Below are 27,262 nucleotides of genomic sequence, written 5' to 3'. Positions count from 1 at the left end.
TTTATCAGAGTTTGAAGTTAGCGTTGTGAGCTTGTAGATCTGCTATTTTTTGGCTAATGCTCTCAGAATAGGTATGCTAGGGTTGGAAGTGGTTAACTTGGTATTTATTTCATTATTGATCAATAATAACTTAATAATCCCATTGCAAAATGCATCCTTGTGTTACAGGTCTTACTCATGGACTACTGGGACATGCTCTACCATTATAGTCAAAGGCCTGCTGGTCAATAGACTAATCAATAGTATGTTATGTTGCTGTTGATTAGTAAAAAAGCAATATAGTAGTATAATGCTCATTATATTCACTGTAGATTGAATGTGCATAGCTATCGATATTCTTACTGTGTAACTGGCTGACTCTGTACCAGCCTCACATTATTGTCTGTTGTTGTTCGGGCAGAAACCTTGTGTTTTCAAATGTAATTTTTTTTTTAAATATATTTATTTTTCATAAATGAATGCCCTATGTCATATTACAGTGTCACACACAAGTAGCAAAAATAGCTGATTTTGTAGTTCTGCTATTTTAGAAAGAAACAAATATTTGAAAGTGAACGAGCTTAATATGCAACATTGTTTTCTCACTCAACAGTAAACAAACCAACATACAGTATAAGTGCATGCAGGGTATCTGCACATTTCTAAAGTTACAATTGAATGACTTTTAAGAACTTTTGTATTACCAAATTAGCCAAATTATCAAATAGTGTGTAAGAAAGAGGCAAACATTGCAAAAATAGCCGATTTACAAGCTTGTACTTTGGCTAGTTTCACAATATTTATCTGTGAAACCGAGTCAAACTAAATGTAATGCCTCAACTCCTACAATTCCAAGCGCTCGTCAGGGTGGCGGGTCCCCAGTTCAAATATTATTTTGGGGGGTCGCGGCCTGAAAAAGTTTGGGAACCCTTGACATAGACAAAGAACAGGCCGTGTGTAAATGCAGTGGAACTTCACCCAAAAAAGATCACTTATCCTGAACGGAGTAAACAATAATGTAATCCGTCTTCAGGTTGAGTGATTGAATATCTATGGATGTAACATTAAAGATGGCTTATGTAATATGATATCTACACTGTCCCTGGGGAGCTGATGGGAGCACATTGCTCACTGTTGACTGATGATGGGACTACACAATGTGTACACATTCTGTAAGGGAGGCAGTCTCGGAAGAAGTGCCCTGATTTTTTTTTTTTTTTTTACTTACCGTAAGTAGAAGTAGCAATACCACAATGTAGGTATGTTGTCTCCCTGCTCTTCTATAGAGACATTTAGATCATGTCAAAGGTCACGTCTTACCTAGACACAGGATCTGACTCGAATGTTGACCTGGTGGTCAAGATTCAATGTATCCCCTGAGCAAGCAGGTAGGCTCTATTAGTTCAATGGTAAGACAATAAATGAAATCGGTACTTGCGCAGGAAACCGGGGTTCAAATCCGGGGTAGAAGAGAAAAGTTGCATAGTGCTGCTTTAACTGGTTGTGTGTTTGTTTGTGGGTTTTGTGATAATAACAATACATCTACAAAGTAACTAGTAACTAAAGTTTTGAGTCAAAATTACAATATTTGCCCCTGAGATGCAGTGGAGTAGAAGTCCTAACACCCTAAGTACAAGTACTCGAGTAAATGCACCTAGTTACTTGCCACCGCTGCGTACGGGAGTACATCTCTCACTGTTGACTGATGTGGCTCTACACAATGTGTACTCTGTACCAGGGAGCTAATGGAATAAATCTGCCCGCATTTGTATCCATCAGCGCCTTGGTCACCTTTGCCGTTTCTCATCGCTGACTTATCGTTTATTGCCCCTTTTACTCAAGCGTGTGATTGCAGCCAGGCTGGCTATATAATATTGCTGAATTGGTTATCTCATATCTGGAGCGCAGCAATGGCTGATGTTTAAGGATGTTCATTGTTGTCAGAAGGCAGTGCAAAGCAGCCAATATAGTGTCTGAAACGCCACTGCGGCAAGCGGCTAAATGAAATGATCAGCTCGCTCGCCATAGGGGTGCGGTGATTGATGCCTCTTTTTCACCTGGCAGGGTTTTTTTTTCGGTGACAATTTAACCCGTTCAGACCGGGAACACATCTGTGTAATTTTTTTGATATAGTTGCCTATTCAAAAATAGCAGATATACAAGCTTCTAGCTTGTAGATCTGCTATTTTTGAAAAAATCGTGAACATATTATGTGAAAATCTTTGAATATGTATGTATTTTTAAAGCGAACATTTTTAACTCAAATCTTTGCTTCTGGGGGGTCCCTGGAACAACATATTTTGAGATGGGGGTCCGCGGTCAAATACATATAATGCCGGGGGTCCTTGACCTGAAAAAGTTTGAGAACCACTGACAGCAAAACATTTTTTGGTTTTGCCATTTTTTTTAATCGGTCTGAGGCCTTAATGGGTTAATGCATTCATTGAATAGAGCATGACAAGTAAGTGTGTTTGTGTGTGTGTGTGTGTGTGTGGGGGGGGGGGGGGGGGTAGACAATAATGTACAGAAAAACATCACAGTCATGGAGAAACCTTGTATCTCCATATTTAACTTTTTTTTTTCTCTCCATAAAGCGATGCCCTACTTTTTCATACAACGTTGTCACGTGAAAGCAGCAAAGAATAGCACCTTTTTGGCGCGTGGTGAGCTTGTAGATCTGCTATTTATTTGCTATTCGTGAAAATAGTTGGGTGTCTGTAGGTTTTATAACCATTGAACCAATGAAATGAATTAACAAGAGCGTGTGACTAAATAATAACTACATTGGATTAATTGGAAACGCAGATTATTTTTTTTCCCCCCACTTCCTGAAAAGTAACAGTTTTGGACATACTAGCTTTCCACCCAACAGCGACACTATGAGAACCGTGGTCACGAGTGAAATGAAATTGCTGGTGCAGGCTGAACAAAGTATTAAATGAATAAATTTCATTGGAGCCAGGTGTCAGTCAATATGGCCACGTTCTGAAAGTCTGCTTTCAGATGGAGGGAAATGCCTATACCCGACATACAAATGGAATTGGCTCAACCTTGCATATTGTCGCTGTCGACTGGAAGCCTTGTTTGTTCAAAAGTTTTCTTTTTCAGGAAATACAAAAAATAACCTGAAAAGAATGGTTCCAGTGTACTTATAATGTGTAATTATTTGGTGAAAAGCATTTGTTAATATTTTTCATTGTAACGCGTCACAAAGCTTGTAGCTCGGCTAGGTAAACAACCTTTTTGGGATACATTCTTGTACGATGAAATATCACATAAATTTCCGGGAAATACATTTTTTTTTAAATAAAGTTGAATTATGGAGATGCAAGGTTTCATTATTACTGTATATTCATTTGATTGAACTGCCTTCACTCGCACCGCGATGACAATATGAACGTTTGCAGCAGCGTTTAGCATTTATGCTGATAACGCAGCTAGAGAGTTTGCGTGGTCCCATTACCTATCAGACAGCAATATGTCTTGTTTTCCAGTTGTCGGACATCTTACGGTCTGAAGTTTGTGAGTATTTTAATTCATTAATTAATTCTGGTGCTTTTGCTGCAGATTACCGGAATGCCTTCGGACACTAGTCGCTGTAATTGTCTGCCATCACTATGCATCTAGCATCTACAGTAGCAGTCACATAAACAAGCTGACAGTGCCATCTCTACTGTCCCAAAGACACATGCCCACCAAAAATATTAATACATCACAGTCAAAGGTCAGAAATATCGCACATCAGTCTGAAAAAATAGGACTTAAGCACTTGAATTAATTGCTGATTAACATGGCGTGTCCAATTAAGTGGGTGTCCAATTAAGTGGACGCCCACTTATTCAAACATCTAAATCACAAGTCATAAAAAATATACTGCCGAGGCAGTATAGGATAGACGTCATCCTATCAGAATGAAAGGAATGGGTCGTTGGTGCCAGTAGCCGCCCATAGTGCATTGTGGTCCATTTTCATGGACGCACGGTCGTTAGTGAAATATTGGCAAGTCGTTAAAACAAGTAATCAGTGCACTAGCAAGTCATTTAAAAATGTTATGGCCCGTGCCTTCTGTACTTAACATTAGTTCACAACATAATGAATGCAGATATTTTACTTCACGTATGATGGTGTTGCTTGCCGGACATAGCCGATCTACAAGCTCACAGTGTGTTGCTTCACGGCATGTTGTGAGCTTGTAGATCGGCTACTTTCTGGGAGTTATGAATTAAGTAAGGATACCAATGTATTTTGGTTGTTTTGTTTGTGTTGTTCTTCATTCCCCTTTTATGACAGGGAAACACATACATCTTTATTATAAGAAATAACTGTTTTAATGTCTTTAGACCCTTCATCACACCACATTTTAATGAGCACAAATCCATAAATACTGTTTGTATTGTTGAATTATTGAAACAACAGTTAAACATAGGCGATAGTTAACATAGGATTGTAATCTCAATACGCCAATACACCGATGGCAGCCGACAAAGCGATTATCGGCCGATAATACGTAAAATTAATCGGAATCACTGGCACGCTTGAGCCAAATTAAGTTCCATTCATTTGACATGAACATGGCTAAGGTAATTAAAAGATAAGGCAAAGAGAAAGTAGACTCTCATACATAATCTTCCCAAAAATAATATGCATACAGTATAGATAATAAACATAATGCAAAAGAAAAAATGCCTTGTTGACTTAGTTTTTTGTTTTGTTTTTACAGAAAAAAACAACGAGAATATGTAGAAGATTACAGAATAGAGAATAGTGGGTTGTTTCCGGCCACAGCCCCATGTGAGGCCGTGCTCCGGTAGGACCCCTGTGCCAACTCTCTGCAGGTCTGACCAGGGTTGCCAGATCTGCTTATTATAATTTCCCTGCAAGGTTTTATTTGAAAATAGCCGATCTACAAGCTCACAGAGCGTCGCATCGCGACGTGTTGTGAGCTTGTAGATCTGCCATTTTCAAATAGCTGATGTATATGTTAACACATTGAGTGCCAAAAACGGTCCGGACCGTTTTTGAGAAGCCATGCGTTGTGTGCCAAAAACGGTTATGACCGTTTTTGGGGAAAAAAATAAAATAAAAAAAAATAATAAAAAAAAGTTCTTCTCAGCACCAGGAGATATCATTTTTCGAAGATTTAGACTCCAATCCACTTCCTGGTTAACTTATGACTTCAAAAGCCTGTATCTCGGCTCCTGTGTACTTTTTTTCTAAAATATGTATTTTTGACTATTTTCGACTATGTTCAACTGGCTGCAACTATGGAACGGATTACCTAATGTTTTAATTTTTTTTCCCCCGATTGTACGAGACCTCTATGTGTGTAATGAGGGGATCACCTTGAGGACGGTGATCACTGAAAATATTTTGTGACTACTTGAAAAAGGTTAAAAAATGGTTAAAAATCCAGGCACCGACTGTACCCTGTTTTAAAAAGACCCTGGCACTCAATGTGTTAAAGTGCTCATGTGGCCCATAGTCGCTTCTTTTGGGCTGGTTTTCCTGGACCTGGTTGCTTGTTTCTGTCACAGGATCTGGCAACACTGGGTCTGACTCAACCCTCCAGCACATGGCATCCATCCTTTTTTTTTTCATAAAACCTTGCTCTGTCCCTGCGGGAGGCCCTGTTGGCCTTTGTGCCATGCCATGCCATGCCATGCCATCCCTTCCTGGCCTGGCCTGGACCCGGCCCGGCCTTAGCCCCTGGTGCCACCGTCGGTGCCATCCAGCTCAGTGACTCATTACTACCGTGACGAAACCCTTCGCTGCTTAACGCATTAAGACCGGGAACGCATCTGTCATTTTACGATGTTAACCACTTTAACCATTAGCTTATACTTTGGTTATTCAAAAATAGCAGATATACAAGCTCATAGCGTTATATAGCTAGTAGATCTGCTATTGTGTGGAAAATCCTGGACATTTGTGCAAATCTTTGAATATATGTATTTTTTAAAGTGAACATTTGTAACTCAAATCTTATTGCTTCTGGGGGATTCTACTAATGTCTTCAAAATCCTAACAGTTTTTTGAAAAAACTTGTGCTGCTATAATGTGCTTCTCAAACTGTTTCATGTCAAGGAAAAAATGATATGTATTTGGCCACGGACCACCATCTCAAGATATTTTGTTCCAGGGACCCCCAGAAGCAAAGATTTGAGTAAAATAAATTTGCTTTAAAACATATGTATATATTCAAAGATTTGCACAAATGTTCAAAATTTTTAAAAAATGGCAGATCTACAAGCTCATATATAGCGTGGTATATGAGCTTGTATATCTTCTACTTTTGAATAGCCAAAGTATAAAATAATGGTTAAAGTTGTTACACAGCTGCGTTGCCGGTTTTAATGGGTTAACTAGCTAGTTCCTCGTCCTGGTCTGGTAGTGGTTATGTTCTTGTCTGACCATTGTTCCTTGTCCTCAGGCTAGTGTACAGTATGTGTTGTTTTTACTGTGAGGTTGGTTGTTAAGATGTTGGAGGAGCTGCTGTTTGTTCATTCATGACACTGAATCCATGTAAAAGGAGACATTCATCACCGGCTGTGGTCCCATCGTCCCCCATGTACTCTATGCATGCTGGATCACTGACTCTGGCCCTGATATGATATGATATGATATGATATGAGACATGAGCCCAAGTACAGAGCCCTGTGGACTCGGGTCAATGCCATTTATTCAGTAGGACTTAAGAGGTTAAATGACATTAGTTTGTGTTTTTATCTCAACAAAATGTGTTTGTGGTACATATGTATTTTAGCTACTTTTGGCAGCAGAGTGTTTAATGTGGTGTCCTATAATGTGCAGTAAGCTGCCAGCCTAAACAGCCTTGATCAGTTTTTATTGGCTAATGAATGTAAAATGCATTTTCACTGGGAAAATGTCCAGAATATTTGAAGCTTGGAGAAGAAGAAAAAAAAAAAGAGCATATGTGTGGCAGCCTTTCATAAAACAGACGGATAAAAATAAATCAAGGTGCGGTGCATGCATTATTCAATTTGAAATGTAATCTATAAAAATGACAGCGCTATCATGTGTTTAAATTGACATTTTCCACGTATACGTGTGCAAATTGGGGCTCAAAATGGAAATTGAAACTCGATAATCCTGGTTGTATGCGATCATGTGTGATTTTACATGTTAAGAGAGAAGCACGTTTTCAAATGATGTAAGTCACACAAGCAATGTAAGCTCTCTAAGCATGTAAGTCTATGCAGCCGCAGTGTTAGAATCAGATTGGTTTAATCAAGTCTGAACACTAAACACTACAGATTAAGCATTACTCACGGCGATGCCGTTATGCCATTACCACAGCAACCAATGCAGATAGGTCGACAATGTTCGAATAGAAGGATCGGATCGCTTGCAAATAACAGTGCTGACAGTCAGTCCTACAGATCAGATTTGAGACCTTAACTTAGCAGCATGCCGTTCATTCACAACACACTTCATGAAAATCCAGCCAACCCTTCTCAAGCTATTATGCGTACAGGCAGACTTTGACCTTGATTTTGTCCTTGACCCTTGCCACCCAAAACTGTACACTCTCCCCCAGTGGTGGAAAGTAACTGATTACACTTACTCAAGTACTGTACCTAAGTACAATTTGGAGGTATGTTTTACTTTACTGGAGTATTTCCAGTTTTCAGTACTTTTACTTCTACATCTCAGAGGCAAATATTGTACTTTTACTCCACTACAATTATTTGAAAACTGTAGTTACTAGTTACTTTGCAGATATAAATTATTGTAGTGGAGTAGAGTATTATATTAACCACTTTATCCCTATTTTATACCTAGGCTATTAAAATAGCCGATCTACAAGCTCACAACGTGTTGCGAGCTTGTAGATCTGGTATTTTCAAACATTTTAGTACTTTTACTTTTGGTACTTTAAGTATATTTTGATGACAATACCTTGTGTACTTTTACTCAAGTATTCATTTTGAACACAGGCCTTTTACTCGTAACAGAGTATTTTTAGGTTGTGGTATTGCTACGTTTACTTAAAATATCTAAAATATCTGAGTACTTCTCTCCGGGGCAGGCTACTGATCAATTCCCACCGTTTCATCTGGCAGCTGGTTATCCAGTTATTGTTGCTATGCAGACAAACAAACCATTGGACACGCACACAAACAAGCTGAATGGCTGGAAAAACAACCTCCACAAATTACACTCTAGCTTTCAAATCTATCCATAAACCTTCTGGTTAGCAGTCACATGCCATTAGTTATGCTATCATGAGCTCAGGTCAACCTCGACAAAATGATGACGTGAACATTATGTGCACCGTCTACCTCCAGATACATCTTTAAACAGGTTGAAATAATTCTGTCTGTTGTGCCAGCCAAGCTACCCCATGATTGAGCAGTCTTTTTTCCCCCCTACAAATCCCATCCTCTCGTCGTAATTTGTCATTCATTACAGTCTACAGTAATGGGGAATTGAGAATGTATGCTTTGGCTGGAGCTGCGCGCTGAACTTTGCCAGGGGACAGGTGGTAATAGCAAGTCACTGTCGACTCGCCAGCCAACGAGCACACACGGCCCAACTAAATGCTATTGATGGCGTTGTTTCAGATGTGTGCCTTATTTCTCCTCCCTCTGTCTGGAATATGGCTTTGTTCAGACATGGCAGACCATATCAGATTTCATGAGCGAGCTATCCAGATTGGATTTAGATTGTTTTTGATCAAGTATGGAAGAAAAAAAACCAACAACTTGAAAACTGATTTGTTTGTTTATTTTTTCGTATCGGATGTCTCTCAGTCTGGATACTTGGAGACACTTAAGACCATTGGTGTAAAGTAACTAAGTACATTTACTCAAGTACGGTACTTAAGTACCATTTTGAGGTGCTTTTACTTTACTGGAGTAGTTCCAATTGTCTATATTTTTACTTCTACTCCACTACATCTCAGAGGCAAATATTGTACGTTTACTCCACTACACATATTTGAAAACTTTAGTTACTAGTTACTTTGCAGATATAAATTATTACATTATAAAACATACATAAATTATTACATTATAAAACATACATTAACCACTTTAGTCCTATTTTTTACCTAGGCTATTTGAAAATAGCCGATCTATAAGCTCACAACGCATCACATTGCGACGCGTTGTGAGCTTGTAGATCTGCTATTTTCAAACATTTTAGTACTTTTACTCTTGGTGCTTTAAGTACATTTTGATACCAATACGTTTGTACTTTTACTCAAGTCAATTTGTAACAGAATACTTCTACATTACAGTATTGATACTTTTACTTAAGTAAAACATTTGAGTACTTTTTCCACCACTGTTTAAGACTGATTTATACTTTGATGCGTGGTGTCACTCCCCAAAACTAGCCAATATATGGAATTTGTGGATCAGCTGAGTGACACCATCGCATGACAAGAGTATTTTCCATTTCCGACTAAATGAGTTCCTCCAAAGCTTAGGTGCCAGATATTGAGTCGACTTTTAAGAACAACCAGGAGGGTCCTATCCGAGGATCTAAGGCTGCTGCTCAGGTTCACAAGGGACCAGCATATCTAAAAATCTAACTAAGAGTCTGGTCCTTGTGACACTTTAGAAGTCATCAGCAAAATCTTAAAATCAATTCTGGTACTCGCAGGCCACCCAGGCAGTGAAGAGAAGCAAGAATGGGGTGTAATATGGTTGCATTTCGTTGAATTGATTAACAGTCTATAGCAGCTGAATTGTGCACCACTTGGAGACAGGAGATTGCTTTTTTTTTTACTGAGCCCTGAGGACAGGGAAGTCGATTAATGCATAGAAATTGATGAATCGTGTCACGATAATCAAATTGAATCAATTTGTGTTGAATTTAGAGACGATGCATCGAATCGTTTCCTCAAGAATCATAATTGAATCGAGTCGCGAGATTTACAGCTCCACAGATTGCTATTGTTTTTAATACATAGAGTAACGGTTTCTATACATATTTCATGTGCAAATAAAAGCCCACATCCTGTAGTAGATTTTTTTATTTGCGGAGCTGCACGCTAGACCCATTTATATCCCTCCTTTTTTCATGCGCTCTCCAATTCCCATGGTTCGCCCCTTGTCCATTTAAATTCAACTCTATCGTTGTGTTCTGTCACAGAGGTGTGTGCGTGCGTGTTTTCTTCATGTATCGTCTTTGTCTGGCAGAAACCGTGTATCTCTATATGTCTCTTTTTTCATACAAAACAAATCTTCCAGCCTCACGGCACGTTGCGATGCCGCGTGATGATGGTGTCTGTATTTGTACTTGAGTATGCTTGAGTATTTCCAATTTGTTATACTTTTACTTGTACTCCACTACATCTCAGAGGCAAATATTGTACTTTTACTCCACTACAATTATTTGAAAACTTTAGTTAGTAGTTACTTTGCCGATATGAATTATTACATTACAAAACATACATTAACCACTTGAGCCCTATTTTATACTTAGGCTATTTGAAAATAGCAGATCTACAAGCTCACAATGCTTCGCATCGCGACACATTGTGAGCTTGTAGATCTGCTATTTTCAAACATTTTAATACTTTTACTTTAAGTACATTTTGATACCAATAATTTTGTACTTTTACTCAAGTAGGTTTTAAATTCCAGACTATCACTTGTAACAGTACTTCTATGTTGCAGTATTGATACTTTTACTTAAGTAAAACATTTGAGTACTTTTTCCATCACCGCTAAGTGTTAAACCCGGCCGGATGTCAGATATCACGGGGCCCAAAGTGACTCTGCTCTTCAGATCAAGCCGTCACTCCAAAAAAAAAAAGCCAGACCTAAGTATGTCAGAGAGAGGAGGGGATGGAGGGGGGAGGGGCTGCAGAGCTGATGGAATTCGAGTGGGAGTGTCGTGCCTCTGATTGCAACCCCCGATAAATGCAGCGTCCCGGTGGTTCTGAAACCTTTCAATTTCAAGGAGACCCCCCACCATAACTCTTGAGAGCATACAGATGGAACCAAATGGACCCATCTGTACGTACGCTCTCAGAATTACAGACCCCGAGGGTCCCTGGACCAGTGGAGTATCTGATATGAAACAGCCTTGCTTTTTTTTTTTTTCTTTATTTATCCCCACGGTAATATGTTTTTTTTTTATGGTTGGACAGAAAAGGGAAGGTCTTGCTCCCATCATGTGACCCAGATACAAATCTGGTTTTCATGACAGTGTGTAGCGTTGTTGTTGTCGTTGTAGTGAAGTGTTAGGCCAATGGTTCTCAAACTCTTTCGTGCCAAGGACCCCCAAATTGATATGTATTTGGCCGCGGACCCCCACCTGAACATATGTTGTGCCAGGGAGTTTTGAATTCAAAATGTTCGCCTTTTAAAAAAATATATTTAAATATTTGCACCCATGTTCAATATTTTTCAAAAAATAGCAGATCTACAAGCTTGTAGCGCGGCACTCGGTGCCGCGCTATGAGCTTGTAGATCTGCTATTGTTTGAATAGCCAAAGTATAAACTATGGATAAAGCGGTTACAATGATTGTGATGCTTTATTAACTCATTTTGCTGCGGACCCCCTGGTACCCATCCAAGGACCCCTGGGGGTCCCCAGACCCCACTTTGAGAATCAAAATGACTGACGGTGTGTCCTCTCTCTGTGTGTCCTCCTGTCCCCGCAGACCATCTTCACTCTGATGCTGGGCCCCTTCACCTTCTTCAGCGCCCAGAAGACCAAATACCTGCAGATCCTCACCTCCCTGATGCGTTGGATTGGTAAGGCAAAAAAAACCTACTTTGTCATCATTGCTTGATCTTATAAGACTACGGGTGCAACACTTGATCGATTATAGAAACAAATGATCAATTTATTATAATAACAATTGTGCAAAGCTATTGAAACACGCTAAAAACAACAACAAAGAAACACACTTCTCGATTATTTGATTAATCGAAAAAGTAAGTATCACTACTTAAGCAATCTGGGAACCCATCGTCAAAAAAAAGGAAAAACAGCGTCCTCTGCTGTTTTTTTACCTTTGATTTGACTCTGGGGGGAGGAATAAGTGGAACGCTGCCGACTGGAAACCGGCGTTTTGGTCTGCCCTCAGCCCTCCACTACCGGTGGTACGCCTATGTTTTCATTCCCACTAACACCATTTCTCCCACGGAACATGGATCGTTTTGGTTATAAGCCCACTTGTTTCTATGACGAAGAAGCTAGTTAAAATGTGAATATCTTTCCGTGGTTTTGTCGGCTTTGAGGACGCTATTGTTAAATGAGTTTCGGTTTGTTTCCAGTGGGAAGCGAACGCACAGATGTAAATCCCGCCCACTACATTTGATTGGGTAAAGCGCGGCCCTCTTCCTGATCTAAGGCACGCCTACTTGTAGCCCAATGTTGATACGTTCTGAACGGGGCTCCCGACAGATGCAGTAACGCAGCTCTGAATCTGTTCTTGAGCGATTACTACTTAAGATCGCTATGAAAATAATGGATGGTTGCAGCCCTACATAAGAGCTGTATAATTTGTACCTGTTTGACAGTCAAAGAGACATAGTCAGACATCCCACAAAGGTTAATTGCATTCATAAACAGTACCTGCTGAAGGTTTTGCATACACATGACGTAGAGCAAATCAAACATTCAACAAATTATGCTGCTATTTTTTTTTACATTATAGAACAAATCTTGAAAGTGTTTCAGCATTTTTTAAAACTCAAATCTTCTCTTCTGCGGGGGGGTGGTCCCTGGCTCAAAACATTTTCAGATGGGGGTCCGCGACCAAATACATATCATTTTGGGGGAATGTTTGAGAACTATTGATTTAAAAATGCATCTGTAGAATCGGCCTCTGGTCTTAATGGGTTAACGACACGCCCAACATGGGGGACGCCAGATTGAAAGTGTTATTTAATGTTGTAAACATTATCGATCATCCTGACCCAGTTTCTCCCTAAATGATGGCGGCTGTGCGTCGCCCCCCCCCCCCCCCCCCCCCCCCGCCATGTAAGACATGGCAGACTCCATTATCCTCACACACCTCTGCTTCAGATTGATCTGCCAGTCACCGGCTTGACAAGAGACACTTGTTGTCCTCTGGCTGAGAGGGGATCCATCTTGGCTAGAGCAGTATTTGTATAAAAACCTCTCTGAATCTTCTGACTCTCTCTCTCTATGTCCTTCCCTCCTTGTCTCCTATAATGTCTTTCCTTTCTTCATTTCTCTGTTTGGATGCCCATTTAGCTGATATGTAACAAAGCTCAATTAAAAAACATCTAACAATTGAATTGAATTGTAACAGGCCTTAACCCATTAAGACCTGAAACCGATTATACAAAATATGTCTTCTAAATCCTAACAGTTAAAACCTGGTTTTGGTCCTCAAATTTCATCAAATCTTTCATGTCAAGGACCCCCAAAATGATATATATTTGGCCGCGGACCCCCGTCTCAAAATATTTTGTTCCAGGGACCCCCCCAGAAGCAAAGATTTGAGTTAAAAATGTTTGCTTTACAAATATAGATATTCAAAGATTTGCACATCATTTCCAAGATTTTTCAAAAGAAAATAGCAGATCTACAAGCTCATAGTGTGGCACTCGGTGCCGCACTATGAACTTGTAGATCTGCTATTTTTGAATAGCCAAAGTATAAGATAATGGTTAAAGTGGTTACACAGATGCGCTCCCGGTCTTAACACATTGGGTGCCGGGATTTTTTCATAACAACTTACCGTGGGTGCCAGCATTCTCCCCATTGACTGCGCTTTGCTGTTTAAAGCTCTAGACTACACGACGAGCAAATCCACGTAAAAAAAAAAGCATAAAAAAAAACAAAAAGACAGCAAAACCGTTTCAATACGGTTTTGGCACTCCACGTAACTTTTTGCACCTTTTGCTAAACCGTTTATATACGGTTTTGGCACCCCAAGTGTTAATGGGTTAATACAAATAAAAATATATCAAGACAACCAAAAGTCAAGTACAAAAATTAAATACATCACAACACAGCAAATTACTTACTTACTTAATGTGGAAGTTGGTTAATTAACATTAGACTGATTGATTGATTTTATTTGCCTTGCTGGGTGATTCAATGATCATACTGTAGTTGGTGACATTGTCCACATTATGATGGCCCTACTGTATACTGTAATATTCCACATCTTCCATACTGCATCTGTTCTGGGTTTTGTTGCCTGTTAGCGTGACTATGTTGATCTCTCACACAATGTATACGAGTAACATAAAACGGGGTTGTTTGCTATAACCGACAGATAGAAATATCTCCTTCCCTCTGACATATGTTCCTAAAGAAACGCTCTCCTTCCCTCCTTCCGTATCGCAAATATGTCCCCCTGTCAGTGGTGTAAAGTAACTAAGTACATTACTCAAGTACTGTACTTAATTACAATTTTGAGGTATTTGTACTTGACTTGAGTATATCCAATTTCCAATACTTTTACTTCTACTCCACTACATCTCACTATTGTACTTTTACTCCTCTACAGTTATTTGAAAACGTTAGGTTCTAGTTACTTTTCAGATATAAATTATGACATTATAAAACATACATGAACCACTTTAGCTCTATTTTATACCTAGGCTATTTGAAAATAGCCGATCTACAAGCTCACAACGTGTTGCATCGCGACGCGTTGTGAGCTTGTAGATCTGCTATTTTCAAAAATGTTAGTACTTTTATTTGTGGTACTTTAAGTACACTTTTGTACTTTTACCCAAGTACATCTTTAATGCTGGACTTTTACCTGTAAGTATTTCTATATTGCAGGTATTTCTATATTGCAGTATTGATACTTTTACTTAAGTAAAGAATTTGAGTACTTTTGTCTACCACTGCCCCCTACCCGCCCCCCCCAAAAAAAACATTCCCCCTCAGCCGTATCAATTTCCTTTCATCCTTCAGTCACGCGTTCTCTCTAGCCTCCCCTCGCTCCTTCATCCCCCGCGGTGTGGTTGTGGCGGCCGCGGTGGCGGCGCCCCGTGTCCGTCGGTATACGGCGCCGCAGAGAGATCTCTCTCTCTCTCTCTCTCTCTCTCTCTCTCTCTCTCTCTTCTCTCTCTCTCTCTCTCTCTCCGGTGTGTCTGTGATTCCCGCCTCTCCTCTCATCCCTCAGCCTGACGGGGCTGACAGCCCGTCTCAGGCTTGATTGGACCGTCACTCACCGGGGGCAGACGGGACGAAAATAAAGAGTGGAGGGGGAGACGGGGGGGCGTCCCGGCTCCGGTGTACCCGCTGTAAAGAAAAAACATCAACAACACCACTGAATCACAGGCAGGCTGCAGCCGTTGCCTGCCGTCCCCCCGCCCCCTCCCCCCGCCCCCCCCCCCCCCCCCTTCCGCCTACGCATTGGCCGAACCGGTTCACATAAACAACACACAAAACCCACGGGGAAGACGCACGCACGCACGCACGCACGCACGCACGCACGCACGCACACACGCACGCACAGAGTTCACTATCCGGCTGGTGAATGCATAAATTATGCTTCGTCGTACAATGAACGTTGTCGCGACGTACCGGAAATATCCAATGTACAAGCTCATGACCCGTCCGTTAGTTTGTAGCTTTTTCTAACTTATGGATTCGCTATTTTGTTTGTTTTGGCCTCGCGACACCGCAGTACGACGAGCCATGACACAACAAAGGGTTCCTTTGGACCGCATCCCTTCGCCCTGCCCTGTTTATCCACCGCCCTGCCTCGTTTCCCCCTTCCTTCCGTCCGTGATTGATTGGCGGTGTCACCTCTGCCGGGCTCTTTAGAAACAAGCCTGTCTAATGATTCAAAATGGCTGCTCTCCTCCGTTGCCAGCCAGCCCCCCCAACAACGCAGACACAAGAGGGAGGCCAGCCTTTTCACAATGTATACTGTACGTGTGTGTGTGTGTGTATGTGTGTGTGTGTGGGGGGGATTGCTCGGGCCATTTAACCCATTAAGACCTGCGGCCGAATCAAAAAATGTCTTCTAAATCTTAACGGTGTTCTGGAAAAAATTTAGCAATATCAGTGGTTCTCAAACTTTTTCATGTCAAGGACCCCCAAAATTACATGTATTTGGCCGCCCATCTAAAAAAATGTTTTGTTCCAGGGACCCCCAGAGGCAAATATTTTTCAAAAAATAGCAGAACTACAAGCTCATAGTGCGGCACGAAGTGACGCACTATGAGCTTGTATATCTGCAATTTCTTAATAGCCAAAGTATAAACTATGGTGGTTAAAATTATTGTGACGCTATATTAACTACTTTTGCTGGGGGGACCCCCTTGTGCCCCCACAAGGACCCCTTGTGGGGGCACACAAGGACCCCACAAGGACCCCACTTTGAGAACCTATGTGCTAATACAGTATATAGCTACAATCTAAAATGCTTTCCCCGGATTGAATGGGTTAAAAAGCCGGTGGCTTTTGAATTCCATTTAAATCCCTTAAGAAAAACCATTAGGAGTTGATGCTCTGCAGACAGCCGGAGGGAAATTGATAGTACAATATGGTACCGGATGTCTTCTTTATTTATTTTTTGCTACTTTCCTATCCTCGCCTGCCTAGGTGCATCTTAAGCCATTTAGACCGGGAACGCATCTGTGTTAACCACTTTATCCATATTTTAGACTTTGGATATTCAAAAATAGCAGATCTACAAGCTCATAGCGCGGCACTCGGTGCACTCGGTGCCGCGCTATGAGCTTGTAGATCTGCTATTGTAGATCTGCTATTGTAGATCTGCTATTGTAGATCTGCTTGTAGATCTGCTATTTTTTTTTTAAATTATGTTTTAATTTTTTTTTATCTTTGAGGGTATATATATTTTTAAAGCGACCATTTTTTAACTCAAATCTTTGCTTCTGGGGGTCCCTGGAACAAAATATGTTGATATGAGGGTCCGCGGCCGAATATTTATCATTTTGGGGGTCCTTGACATGAAAAAGTTTGAGAACCACTCATATAGCAACATAAGTTTTGTTTTAAAAAAACGGTTAGGATTTAGAAGACATTTGTAGAATATATATTCAAAGGTGTGCACACATTTTCACGATTTTTCAAAAAACAGCAGATATACAAGCTCATAGAGCGGCATATGAGCTTGTATATCGGCTAGTTTTTGAATAGCTAAAGACATCTGAAAATGACACAGATGCCTGGGATTGAACGGGTTAAGAGTCAATACGGTTGTTTGTTGTTGACGGGTCATTTTTCACGCGGGCTTTGAGCTAATCTCTGAAGGGATGTGAGAAGCAGAACGTCGGCACTTGGGAGGACCTGTTTTATATTGTGTTGCACCAGAAACTCGGAAAGCCCCCCCCTCCCCCCCAGACTGGAGATCAGTTTATACTCTGTGTGCACGACGCACACAAAGGCTTCAGAAACGTACAGTACTTTACCTGCTCTGTCTTCTGCTGATATGAAGGTTGAACTGGTTTCAACGGGTTCCAACGGTTGATGCCTTGTGTCCTGTACACATCTATGTCCACAACTAATTCAACTCTTGAGAGGGAACAAATGTAACCAGATGGTTCCCATGAGGCAGTGGTCCTCAAAGTGAGGTCTGGGGACCCCCATGGGGTCCTTAGAGAGGGGGGGGGGGTCCTAAGGGGTCTCCAGCAAAATGTGTTTAATACATTATCACAATCATTTTAAGCGCTTCATCCATATTTTATTTTGGCTATACAAAAAAATAGCAGATGTACAAGCAGCTTTGTGGCGCGCTGCAAGCTTGTACATCCGCTATTTATTTTATCATTTAAAAGAGAATAATCTTGAAAGTATTGGAACATGTTTTTAATATGTTTTAAGTTATTTTTTAATGTTTTACACAAATGTCTTTCTGACATGAAACAAGTTTGAGAACCCCTGCCATAAGGGTCCATTTGGTTTCATTTGTGAACTCCCAGAAATACCAACCATGCCGCCAGTGCATGCCTTGCATTGAGTGCAAGTCTGAAGACCAAATACCCTATTAATGCTATGGAGATAATGTAGTGCAGTGGTTTTCAAAGTTTTTCATGCCAAGGACCCCTAAAATTGATATACATTTGGCCGCGGACCCCCATTTGAAAATGTTTTGTGCCAGGGACCCCCAGAAGCAAAGATATCAGTTAATTTTTGCTTTGAAAAATATAAATATTCAAAGATATGCACACTTTTTCAAGGTTTTTCAAAAATAGCAGATATACAAGCTCATAGCGCGGCACTCGGTGCTGCGCTATGAGCTTGTATATCTGCTATTTTTGAATAGCCAAAGCTAAGTGGTTAAAAATGATTGTGACGCTATGTTAACTAATTTCGCTGGGGACCCCCTGGTACTCCCTCAAGGACCACTGGTGGTCCCCGGACCACTGGTTGAAAACCACTGATGTAGTGCACAAGATACTACCAGGACATGAACTCATTCAGCGCCAGACTTATTTCTGGCTATGTTTGTCCAGTGCCAGAGATGTTCGTTTTTTTAATACCTTTTCAACTGGTCACAGAAAATGTATATCCGTTATGATGGCTTGTCTGGCCATTTGTAAACACACTCGGTATCTGTGTGCGTCGCCCAGAGAACTGAATGAGTTAAACCAACAAAAACATGATTTTGGGGGGAGCTGGTCTTTTAAGGCAGTGGTTCTCAACCAGTGGTCCTTGAGGGGGTTCCAGGGGGTCCCCAGCTAAACGATAGATATCTAGGAACCAAATGGACCCTTATAAGGGTCTTATGTGCCTGTAACTCAGAGAGTGCACAAATGGAACTTGGTTCCATTTGTACACTCTCTGACTTAAATTAACATTGATTTTACAATATAAATTAGGGTCCCAGAGATAGAAATGCCATTAATTGGTGGTCCGTAGCCCTAATGCATGTCAAACTGGGGGTCCTTGACATGAAAAGAGTTGAAAACCACTGTTTTAAGGGATAAATCACAATACTTTATTCTTGTTATATACAGTTATAAATGCATATTTCATCATATCGTCGTACCGTCCATTTAGCCGCGGAATGCTTTTGGCAACTAAATAGATTTGGCAAAAGAAAGGGACGAGGCTTCCCCGACTACACCCATTGCTCTTCCATGGCTCCTGGTCTGGCCTTCTTTCTCCATTAGGTTTTTATAGGGTCATTTGACAGCAAGCCATAGCCTCCATTCCTTATAGTTGCTTTCCCTGCAGCATTAGTCGTCTGGTATGCAGTGCTGGGGAACCCTAGTAGATCTTCCAAGAACATTGTCCCATTGTCTCGCAGGCAATTTGTGTTATGTATGTTTCTCATTTGTCGGGAGGTGTTTGTTCCAGGGATGAGATGATAGATTATCCTTGGCCAGGAATTGTCTTTCCCATCATGAATAAATGATGGTAAGCCCGAGGCAACACTAGATCAGTGCCTCGCGCCATTATTAAACCTTTAAGACCGGGAACGCATCTCTGTCATTTTAAGATTTCTTTGGGCTATTCAAAAATAGCAGATATACAAGCACCGAGTGCCGTGCTATGAGCTTGTAGATCTGCTATTTTTGAAAAAACGTGAACATTTGAATGAATATATATATTTTTGAATATATACATTTGTAACTAAACATTTTACAAATGTCTTCTAAATCCTAACAGTTTTTTGAAGAAAAACTTAATTGTTGCTATAATATCAGGGGTTCTCAAACTTTTGTCAAGGACCCCCAAAATTAGCCTGGTAAACCCTCCCTCCGGAAATCTCAATTCCATTTCATTTCAGGAGTGAGTCTGGCCTGATCCGCCTGTCTGCAATATTGGCTGTGCTGGAGTTGGGCGGGAGTAATACCGTTGACTGACAACCCCTTCAGCCAATGATAATTTTTCCCCTTCAGCCAATCAGCAGTTCACCAGTCTTAATGTGACGCGACGGGACTTTTGAGACAGCCATACCCAAAATGGGTTGCCTTTTTCGGGTACAATGGTGTCACTGCCCGCCCCTACCGGTTCTCTAATTATTTATTTTTAAATAGGCTTTGTCATGATTAATTGACCACATATATGAAGTTAAACAACTAAATTCTATCCAAACGATATCTTATAAGTAAATTCCGTGCCTCAAAATAGAAGTTAGAGAGCTTTTTGAAGTAAAAAAATAGCGGAGAATTGGCCGCACAAGAAAAAGATGGCTGCCGTTCGTGTTTTGGGCTCACTCGAACTCGCCACCTGATTGGCCAACGTAAGCTGTCAATCACAGAACAATGAGCGACGACGCTGATAGGCGCGGCCGTTTGGCATACACAGCCAATATTGCAGAGAGGCGGTTCATGCCAGACTCACTCCAGGAATCAAATAGAATTGAGATTTCCGGAGGGAGGGTTTACCAGGCTACCCCAAAATGCCATGTATTTGGCTGTATATTCAAAGATTTGCACACAAAAATAGCAGATATACAAGCTCGTAGCGTGGCACTTGGTGCCGCGCTATGAGCTTGTATATCTGCTATTTTTGAATAGCCAAAGAAATCTAAAAATGACACACAGATGCGTTCCCGGTCTTAAAGGGTTAAACCGAGTGGCTTTTAATGTTCTCTATTATAGAAAATGGTATGAAGTTCCTGATTATTTATGTTATGTGTGGTCACTGTCAGGTTAGAAACCTTGTATGTTCAAAATTGTTCATTTTTTTTACTATTATAACAAAATGAGAGTGTGATAATAGCCGATCTACAAGCTCACAACGCATCTCATCGTGATATCATGTCATTGCACGTACTCCCACGGGCTGGTTGAGGCACTTGTCAGCGGGAAGTGTTGGGCGGGAGGAGTAGGACGGAGGCTCTATGTCCTCCTGGTAGGGGCTCCTCATTGGGGAGAAAAAGGGCTAAAAAATAATTGGCTACTTTAAATTAAAAAAACAAAAACAAAATTGCTGTATTTTTACTTTACTAGAGTATTTCCAATTGTCAATACTTTTACTTCTACTCCACTACATCTCAGAGGCAAATATTGTACTTTTACTCCTCTATAATTATTTGAAAACTTGAGTCACTAGTTACTTTGCAGAAATAAATTATTATATTATAAAACATACATTAACCACTTTAGCCCTATTTTATACCTAGGCTATTTGAAAATAGCTGATCTACAAGCTCACAACGCGTCGCATCGCGACGCGTTTTGAGCTTGTAGATCAGCTATTTTCAAACATTGGTACTTTTACTTTTGGTACTTTAAGTATATTTTGATGCCAATACTTGGTGTACTTTTACTCAAGTCAATTTTGAATTCCGGACGTTTACTTGTAACGGAGTACTTCTACATTGCAGTATTGATACTTTTACTTAAGTAAACCATTTGAGTACCTTTTCCACCCCTGGACACAATGCAACACTGGTCTCTACTGTGGGCACTCATTACTCACAGCAGACGGTCCAGAAGGGACCAGGCCCAGGGACATCTGCACTCACCCGTATACCTGCCCTGGAGGGACAACGCGGGAGCCAGGAGGCCACTGGACGGAGGAGTGTTAAGTAGAGTAGATGTCAGGGTTAGCTTGTCGAGGGGGGGGGGGGCCTCACCCCTCTGAACCAGGGGGTCCTGGCCCCCTGACCCGGCCCCCACTGTCGTCGTTACTCAACTGTAGCCACTTTTTCCCCTTTGTTTTCCAGTGAGCCCTCTCTCTCCTGCCGTGAGTGATGGCGTGTCCTCCGCTGGCTGCACTGCTGCGTGTCGAGAGGATGGTTATGAATTGCCCCCCCCCCCCCCCCCCAAAAAAAAATAACTGATATATGCAGTGGTGATAGAAGTACTGACATTTTTTTTTACTTAAGTAAAAGTATCAATACCACAATATAAAAAATAAGTAAAAGGCCTGTGTTCAGAATGTTACTTGAGTGACAGTACACTAGTATTGGCATCAAAATATCCTTAAAGTACTAAAAGTAAAAGTACTAAAAATGTTTGAAAATAGCAGATCCACAAGCTCACAACGTGTCGCGATGTATATAGCCTATGTATAAAATAGGGCTAAAGTGGTTAATGTGTGTTTTATAATATAATAATGTATATCTGCAAAGTAACTAGTAACTAAAGTTTTTAAATAATTGTTGTGGAGTAAAAGTATAGTATTTATCTTCAAAAGTGTACTTAAGTACAGTACTTGAGTAAATGTACTCAGTTACTTTACACCACTGGATTTATGAGATGTAGTACAGCGGTGTCGCTTGCCAAAAAAAAATACGGATACGAGCTAGCAGCGCCTAGCCCAGTCAACCTCAAACTCCATGACTCATTGAAAACAACGTCCGTGGTTCTGGTGACTGATATTGTCCTAATGAATGGGGAGACCTTCATTTTTCTATCAGTCACTAGAAGCAGGGATGTGTGTTTTCAATGAGTCAAACATGGAGTTTAAAGTTGAATGGGCTTATGGGGGTGATCAAAGGAATATCAAATATCTAAACATTGAATAAAGCAACTATCTTGGCTGCACACAAAAGCCAGCATACTGTACATGTGAACATGACCCCAGAGGTGTTTTCAAGTAAAATGTCCCTTAAAACCCTATGCTTCTCTGCGCGGGGTCTTGGTTTCCCTTCTTGTTCTCCCCTTGATACCAAATCTCTTTGTGACACATTGTGAGCTTGTAGCTCTGCTATTTTCCTCTGCGTAAGTGTTCGCCTAGTATGACGTGCCGAGGACGCAAGGGTTCACGTGTGTTGCTATTAGGCACGTAACGATTCATCCTAAATCGATTCAAACTGGTGACAATTTAAATCGATAAATAAAAAATGTATCGCGGTGCAAAAAGCAGAGGGCGCGTGAAAAAAAGAGACGAAAATACAGGATCTTTGTGAGAGACTTGATAATAAAAGAGTTTTCAGTCACTAAGCTACTGTATTGAAAAGAGAATAAGAGAATTGCATTTGCTTCCCCCCCCCTATATATGTTCATAATAAAAAAAGTGACATATATCGTATCGATATCATGAGCCCAATATCGTGTATCGTATCGTGAAATTATTCATTTGGCACACCCCTAGTAGCTAACATCTAAAATTACACCAATGCTTTCCGGGTTTTAATGGGTTAAACAAGGCACAGCAGTCTATGAGCACATAAAATGAGTATTAATGGGGTTGTGATGAGGCAAAAATAAAAACCCAGGCCATTTTCCGCTCCGTGCCCTAACACTGTAACAAGGATCGACGTGCATGCTAACTGTACATTGCAGAGAGGCAGGGTTCAGTGAGCCATGCGACTGGCATCCATATCTCATGGTCTGGAGCATTGGTTCTCAAAGTGGGGTCAGGGGACCCCCGGGGGTCCTTGGGGGGCGGTTCCAGGTGGTCCCCAGAAAAATGTGTTAATATAGCATCACAATCATTTTAACCACTTTAACCTTTTATACTTTGGTCATTAAAAAAATAACAGATATACAAGATCATAGCGCGGCACTGAGTGCCTTGCTATGAGCTTGTAGATCTGCTATTTTTGACAAATCTGTCGTAAAATGTCAACCTCACACGTATAGCAATACAAATGTGTGTGCAGTGGTGGAAAAAGTACTCAAATGATTTACTTAAAGGGATACTTCACTTTCACATAAAATAAACATTAAAAAAAAATATTTTAAAAAAATGAAAGAAGTTATGGCAAAATAAAGGCCCCCTCACACATTAGTAGGACACTCTAATGCGTGAGGGGGCCGTGAATTTTCCATTACTTTTTTCATTTATTTTTAATATATTTTTTAAATGTTTCCCTGACCCGAAAGTGAAGTATCCCTTTAAGTAAAAGTACCAATACTGCAATATAGAAATACTCTGTTACAAGTAAAAGTCCAGAATGAAAAATTTACTTGAGTAAAAGTACTGGCATCAAAATATGCTTAAAGTACCAAAATGTAAAAGTATTAAAATATTTGAAAATAGCAGATCTACAAGCTCGCAACGCATCACATCGCGACGCGTTTGTGAGCTTGTAGATCGGTTATTTTCAAATAGCCTAGGTATAAAATAGGACTAAAGTGGTTAATGTATGTTTCATAATATCATAATTTATAAAGTAGCTAGTGACTAAAGTTGTAACAAATAATTGTAGTGGAGTAATAGTACAATATTTCCCTCTGCGATGTAGTGGAGTAGAAGTAAAAAATATTGGAAATTTGGAAATGCTCAAGTACAAATACCTCAGAATTGTACTTAAGTACAGTACTTGTACTTGTAAATGTACTTAGTTACTTTCCACCACTGCGTGTGTGAGTGTCGGGGGTACGGGGGAAGGGGGGCCTTGTGAAATATGGCCCGGGCCGTAATGAACCTTGCAGCAAGAATCACAGTTCAGAGGTCCTGGGGAGTTTAACGTTTAGGAAATAAATAATTCATCCATCATCGTTCCTATTCAGGTCAGCCCCGCACTGACCTGGAAGTGAAGTGGGCGAAAACAAATCAGTCTTCATTTCATGTCCTTTTCAGAAAGATCTTTCCCCATGCAGCCAGGAGGAAACATTGAGCCGAGCTCGAGCAGTAATCACACCCGTTCCGAGTATAACCACCCCGGCACACCACCTGAGTGGTCGTTTCACTGTTGACCCATTCACTGCCATTCACTAAATAGCCCAAAAAGCCCCCACTGCCAGGATTTTGCGATTTTCTTACCTTTTCAAGTAGTCACAGAATATTTATCTCCGGTATGATCGATCCCCTGATGGTTGCTAATCACTAAGGGTTTCACTGTGCTTCCGAAAAAAAAAAAAAGGCCATTGCAACCTCCCGCTCGCTTGTTATACGCTGTTGAAAATAGCATGTCTTGCCAAAAATACATGGTAAAACACAGGAGCCGAGATACAGGCGATGTCCCAAATACTTTAACCAGGAAGTGAATGGAGCAGTACATCTTGGGATCACGTTATCTCCTGGTTCTGTGTGGGGGAAAAATTATATATATATATATAGTTTTTATAAAAAACTCAAAGTCACAGTGAATTAGTTAAGTGGTTCACTGAGTTAATGTAACTCTCACGCTGAATTCACACCAGCAGTGGGCGAGTGAATGGCCGCAGTCCGGAATCCCGATAAATAGGCGTGTCCGAGGTATGGGCGAGTAGGCGTAAATAGGTGAGTCGCACGCGCTGCGAGACCTAGCCTGGCGCGTCTAAGCGGTAGTGCTGACATTTGGCTTTGCTTGCTCATAAACAGTATATGGTCGTTGTCGGTTTAAAACCTTGCATGTCAAAACGATGTGTGTGTGTGTTTTGAGGGGGTGGAGATTAGCTTACATGCAGGCTCAAATGTGCATGAAAGGTGTCGATTGGTTCAATGGCCCTACTGTCTCAGGTTTCACCCTTGAAGTTTCTATAGAGTTGTCAGCTGACTGAAAGGTGACAATGGGAGGGGGGGGGGGGTGGTAGACGTGTGGTTAAGGGTTGAATAAATTACCCATTGTTGACAGGCCCTGATTGTGTGAAATCTTTGAAAGCTGTTTTCAGTGCTTTCACAATTCTGGTTAGACAAGATTCAAAGGCGATCCGAGCCGGAACACAATCGATGCTATTATTAAAATAAACAGGCTCTGAAAATGTCCAGTTCTCTAAGACTACAGGGGTTTAAGTGCTTACGACCCTGTTTGGTTCTTTCAAAGTCACCAGAAAGAACCCCGGTCAGTATCGATGCTTGCTATTCCGTAGTCCTAATGAGTTGCGTGACTTCCTGATGAGATACATTTCAGGCTGATTAAAGGGTCAGTCCTCACAATCAATGGGATCTATTTACCCGCTAACCAAGCTGTTCATCACAGCCGTTGACCCCCACGGACCCTGTTTACCTTGTGCGTTGCACACGGGTGCTCTGGTAGCACGTGTAGAATGAGAATGTAAGGGCAGTGGTCGAAAGTAACGAAGTACATGTACTTAAGTGCATACTACTTTATGTACAATCTTGAGGTATGTGTGCTTTACTTGAGTATTTCCAATTTCCAATACTTTTTATTCTACTCCGCTACATCTCAGAGGCAAATATTGTACTTTATATCTACTTTTCAGATATACATTATGATATTATGAAACATACATCCATTTTAGCCCTATTTTATAAATAAGCTATTTGAAAATAGCCGATCTACAAGCTCACAACGCGTCGCGATGTGACGCGTTGTGAGCTTGTTGATCTGCTATTTTCAAACATTTTAGTACTTTTACTGTTGGTACTTTAAATACATTTTGATACCAATACTTGTGTACTTTTACTCAAGGACATTTTTAATTCTGGACTTTTACTTGTAACAGAGTATGTCTATATTGCAGTATTGGTACTTTTACTTAAGTAAAGAATGGGAGTACTTTTTCCATCCCTGTGTAAGGGATATGTAATCATTCAGCCTGCAGTGTCTTTTTTTTATACATGCCTTAGGAATAAAAACGGTTTATGGCATCGTTTATTGTTTTCACCTATGAAGACACGCGGAAATTAGGGATCGGCAGTTTGAAAGTGGTACAATAAAACCGGGACACGTCGACTGCATGGTTAGCAATACATAAAAGTCAAATAATGGCCGATGTGTGGGTCAGACCTCTGCATGTATACAACCAGTGACCTTCAAGTCACTGTGTGGCTTCTCTACGGCACTGTTTCTCAGCATAGGATGGTCCAAAGACCCTTACATTAACTCTTGAGAGTGTACAAATGGACCCGTACGTAGGGTGGCCACCAGCAGGACCTCAAAAAGGAGGACGCTTTTTGGCCGGGCATGTTGTGTGGGTAACCAACATGGCCCTGCACATGTGTTTACACCAGTGGTTCTCGAACCTTTAACCCATTCCATGCCATTGGCGGAGATCTCCGTCATTTCAAATCCAACCGTTGACCCGCCATTGACGGATATCTCCGTCTTTTCAAAAACAAGAGGGCGCTCTAACGCAACTCAGCAATGATTCTAGGACCCTGAAAGAAGGAATGGACAGACTTGACGTCTTCCCAAAGAATGACACTCCCGTCCGCTCCTTCTTTATGAGTTTTAGAAAAACACACCTTTCTCTTTTTTTCTCTTTTCTTGGTGAAAACGGCTGTGATACAACAGCCGACCGGGACAAAATGGCCGATCACGGTTACAATTTTATTTTCTCTGGTGGATAGAGGAGATCCTCCCCCACCCCCCACACATACTTTGTTTACATGCACACGCACATCACTGCCCCCGTGACTCTACCAAAGATTGTCAATATAAGGTAAAACCCTGGCAGAAGCTACAGTACATGATTAATGAATTAATACCTGGCAAGGAATTTGTTAAATGCCAAGGACCCCCAAATTGATACGTATTTAGCTGTGGACCCCCTTCTTTAAAAAAAAGTGTGGCAGGGACCCACACAGACCCCAAGA

General features: G+C 40.9%; 1 protein-coding gene across 1 annotated transcript in view; it reads left to right on the top strand.

The window, feature by feature from the left end:
• tmem104 (transmembrane protein 104) overlaps positions 1-27,262 on the top strand; it is a 159,354-nt gene that overhangs the window by 100,803 nt on the left and 31,289 nt on the right. Inside the window, exon 9 of the mRNA XM_080446466.1 lies at positions 11,622-11,715. Coding sequence (XP_080302592.1) covers positions 11,622-11,715 — 94 coding nt within the window. The remainder of the gene's footprint in view (positions 1-11,621; positions 11,716-27,262) is intronic.

Source organism: Gymnoscopelus braueri (assembly GCF_963280865.1).
Source record: "Gymnoscopelus braueri genome assembly, chromosome: 13".
NCBI classification, from domain to species: Eukaryota; Metazoa; Chordata; class Actinopteri; order Myctophiformes; family Myctophidae; genus Gymnoscopelus; species Gymnoscopelus braueri.
The sequence above is the reverse complement of the archived record's forward strand: the minus strand, read 5'-3'. Positions and strand labels throughout refer to the sequence as shown.